General features: G+C 49.5%; 1 protein-coding gene across 1 annotated transcript; it reads left to right on the top strand.

The window, feature by feature from the left end:
- Positions 1-238: 238 nt before the first annotated feature.
- Positions 239-875, top strand: LOC105534424. The gene is given in 2 exon segments (XM_011973146.1): positions 239-529; positions 531-875. Coding segments are annotated over 2 exon segments (636 nt in total).
- The last annotated feature ends 3,264 nt before the right edge of the window (positions 876-4,139 follow it).

The following is a 4,139-nucleotide window of genomic DNA, read 5'->3' as shown; positions in this document are numbered from 1 at the left end:
CTTGAGAGTTCCGCAACAATGCAGGCATGAGCAGCGAGAGTGAAGGCCGAGGGCGGGGGCGGGGGCAAGGGAGACAGGTCTTTCCCCACAAGCCACAAGGCCGGAGGCACACCTCCCGCCCTGCCTCCACCTCAGGTGGCAGGAATCTTGTTGGTGAGCCGTCCAGACATTGTGTGTTCTGGAAGTGGACATCGCGGCATCTGTGTTTTTGAAGTCAGATTTCATTGCCGTGGTTTCTATGCCTGACCCCCCGAAGTTTTCGCTCCCGTTGCCACAGGGAGCCGGGAGAGTACAGAGCGCTGCTGCCGGTGCCCTGCGGCCATACAAACATGCTCCTGCTCCTGGCTGAGCCAGAGCTGCTGGGAAAGACATTTCGGAAGTTTCCTGTGGTTGCAACAAATTGTTCAAATCTGCACCGGAGCACCGCTGTGACCTGTCTTTCTCCATCTTAGGGCAACCAGCTCCTGAAACTGGAAACTCCCTAGCACCTCCTCACCCTACCCCGCAGCCTCTCCTTGTGGAAGGAGGTGGAGGGGGTGTTGTCCGGAATGCCTGGCCTCTCTGTCCAAGCATGGCAGCCTTGGCCCATGGGTGGCGCAGACTCAGTTTCCTATGCATCTTGCCCCAGGGAGGAGGTGGGGGTTCCTTCCATAGAGATGGTGAAGAATAAGGGAGGTAGTGATCGTCTCTGGGATCCAGTTAAATCTGCATCTGCAGGCAGAAAGAGGCTGGGGGACATGGAGAGAGTGATCAACTGGAAGATTCTAGGGTCCTCAATTTTGAAAGGTGACATGATACCCTGGAACGGGCATGAACTTAGTTGTCAGTCCGTCCCTGCCTTTTCCAATCAAAGCTGAGTGGCCATGGCAAATTAATGATCATCTCTGAGTTTCAGTCTCCTGTCTAAAATGAGGTGATAATAGCTTCTCGAAGGTTGTGAGGCCCTGAACATGCTGCCTGGCACATAGATGGCTAATCAATATTTTCCTAACCTTCCCTTCTCTGAAGTTGCTACCTCTCTCCTCCTGGGGTCTTGCAAAGAAACTTCTGAATTAAATAGTTCCTGCCTGGTAGTTTGTATCAACTGAAGGAAGACAAGTCTGGACTATGACATTTTGAAATTGAAGGCTACATTTAAAAATAAATGTAACCATTGGCTTTCTGGAAGGACGAAATGAAACCAGACCGCTTTCTGGAAGGGAGTCTTTTGGGGCTTCGTTCAATGAACAGACTGGAGTGTAATTAGTTATTTGATAGCAAATGGGTTCTCTCAAGACATAAATACAGTTTAAAGCCGTTTGTTCTAGGGTCTACAGTTTCAACATGGCCCACTGCATTCATGTTTCTACCCTTAACTTGCCAAGTAAACCCATAGTTTGTTAGTTCAAACACTAATCTCTGATCAGTCTCATTTATTCTAAATTTGTTTTCACACAGTTGCTTCCACAACTCAAGGTATTTTCTATTCTTTGCTCTCTGGAGACTGAGAGGTTATCAGGTGTGGAAAGGCTTCCACGAGTTTTCCTCTAATATAGTCCTGGGGAATACAGAAGCCTCCTCGAATGAATGGTCGGACTTACCTTTTCCCAGGACCATAAAAGTATATATTTTTGTTTCCTGTCCTAAACACAGTGTAACTCACTCCTCGTTTTTCCTGGGAGATTGTGGTAATACTGAGAGGCCTGGGGGGTCTCTGGGATAAAGCAACTTGTAAAACGACTATGAGGGGGTTCCAGATCTGACTTAATCAACATTTCTCAAGATTTGTAGACCAATAAAACTGTTTGCTTTCTTACCACAGTTCCACCGGCTGATTTATTTCTCTTACTTGGCTGAAGCTGTCGCTGCTCAAAGCAGTTCATTTGTCAGGTCGAGAGAATTACAATGCACAGTACCTTTTGCTAGTGCTATCTCAGTTTATAAATTTCACGAATCACAATTTATTGCGGTGCACCCCACAGAGTCTCCTATTAATAAATTGTGGCTCATCAGCAAAAGCACGTGTCTATGGCTCCCTTGGACATAGGCTTAGGGTCCTGGAGCGGCCGCACAGGCTGCATGTGGCCAACACACAAACGTAGCCGGGCCGGCTCCCGCAGCCTCTATCTGAGTCTCCCTTTACTTGCAATGACTCTCTGCATGGCCTGGTTTCTTGTTTTCACCTCTGCAGGGATGCCATGTAAAGGAGGCCAGACACTACCTGTGTATGTTTGTGTTGTGGTGGGGAGGGCCGGGCCATAGGAAGAACTTAATTCCTTCCAAAATCTACAGGTTTCTCCCTAATAGATTTCATCAACCTGTGGGTACAATTGATTTCATCAACCTGTGGGTACAGAGTTTCATTAATAATGCAAACCTTTTGTTCACTGACTCTTTTCCATCCCAGCCACCACCACCACCTCAGCTAGAGCTTTCTGGGCATCCTTGGGGTTTTTCACATGCTCTCAGAAGTGAGTCCAGTAGTGACTTGCCCAAGTAGTCAGGTCGGCTCCTCCAAGGCACCTTCCATTTCCTTCCTTCCACCTGCGCTGGCCTCTTCTGCTGGGTGTGTGCAGTTCCCACGGGACATTCTATATCTTCCACTCTCTCTGTCTGCTACTGACACCTAGGTCCCGACTAGGGGCTGCATTTTGCTCCCCAAAATCCATATGTGAAATCCTAGCCCTCAGTACTTCAGAGTGTGACTGTATTTGCAAAGAGGGCCTTTAATATGTAATTATGGTAAAAGGAGTTTGTTAGGCTGGTCCTTAATCCCATGTAACTGATGTTCTTATAAGGAGAAGAAATGAGGGCACACACACAAAGGGAAAGACCATATGAAGACACAGGGAGAAGACGCTCACCTGCTAGCCAGGGACAGGGTCCTCAGAAGGAACCAGCCCTACCTTGGAAGAAGTAGACATGCTGATCTCAGACTTCCAGCCTTCAGAATGGTGAGAAAATATATTTCTGTTGTTGAAGTCACACAGTCTGATACTTTGTCATGGTCATCTCAGGAAACGAATACAATCTGCTACCAAGAAATGTCTGGCACCTTCATGACGACCAGCTGGGTACCGGTGGATGTCAAGTCAGGGATGACAGCTTGCAGCTTCTGCTGATGCTTGCCCTTGGAGAGGAGCCCCCAGACCCTGCTGTTTGTGCCAATGTCATTTCAGTGTTTGTGGAGTAGCCCAGGGGTCCCCAACCCCCGGGCCATGTATCGGTACCAGTATATGGTCTGTGGCCTGTTAGGAGCAGCAGGAAGTGAGTGGCAGGTGAGCGAAACTTACTGCCTGAGCTCTGTCTCCTCCAGATCAGCTCACCCACCGCATTAGATTCTCATAGGAGTGTGAATCCTTTTGTGAACTGCGCATGCGAGGGATCTAGGGTGCATGCTCCTTATGAGAGTATAATGTCTGATGATCTGAGGTGGAACAGTTTCATCCAGAAACCATTGCCCCCTGCGCCCCTAGTCTGGAAAAATTGTTGCTTTCCCTCCCTGCATCCGTTCTGTGCTCTAGTCACTCTGGAGTCATTATCCCAGAAGCGATCATGACTTTCAGCTCCAGCGAGAGGCTGGCGTCATTCAGGGGACCCGGGAATCACAGTGATCCTATGTGGTGGGAGCTGGAGCTGTGGAGGAGATGGACACTGACTGGAGATGCCACTCAAGGCTGAGAGAGGAGGGAGGAAGGTCCCTGGCTGCTCTCTTCCTCCCACCCTCAGGCTCTTGTCAGTGTCTCCTTGGCTGAGCCCCCTGGGATCTGGGGCAGCTGGGGAAACACAGCCTGCAGGGGTGAGCTCCTGCTATAGACAGTTGAGCAGGAAATGGATGAGGAGTGGCTCTCGGGACAAACAGGCCCAGGACTAGGGTTCCTTTCATAGCTGTCTATTAGTTTATTGTGACTGCTGCAGCAAATGACTAGACACTTGGATGGCTGAAACAGCAGACATTTATTCCTACAGTTCTGGAGGCCCGACATTCAAAATCAAGGCATTGGCAGGACCATGCTTCCTTTAGAGGCTCCAGGGGAGGTCCTTCTATGCCTCCTTCAGGCTCTGCTGACTCTAGGTACACCTTGACTGGGGCTGCATCACTCCAATCCCTGCCGCCTCCTGCACGTGGCCTTCTCCTTTCCTCTGTATGTCTCTCCTCT

The sequence above is a fragment of the Mandrillus leucophaeus genome, unplaced genomic scaffold (genome assembly GCF_000951045.1).
Source record: "Mandrillus leucophaeus isolate KB7577 unplaced genomic scaffold, Mleu.le_1.0 Scaffold100, whole genome shotgun sequence".
Lineage (NCBI taxonomy): Eukaryota > Metazoa > Chordata > Mammalia > Primates > Cercopithecidae > Mandrillus > Mandrillus leucophaeus.
Note: the sequence above shows the minus strand (reverse complement) of the source record. Positions and strands in the feature narration are given on the sequence as shown.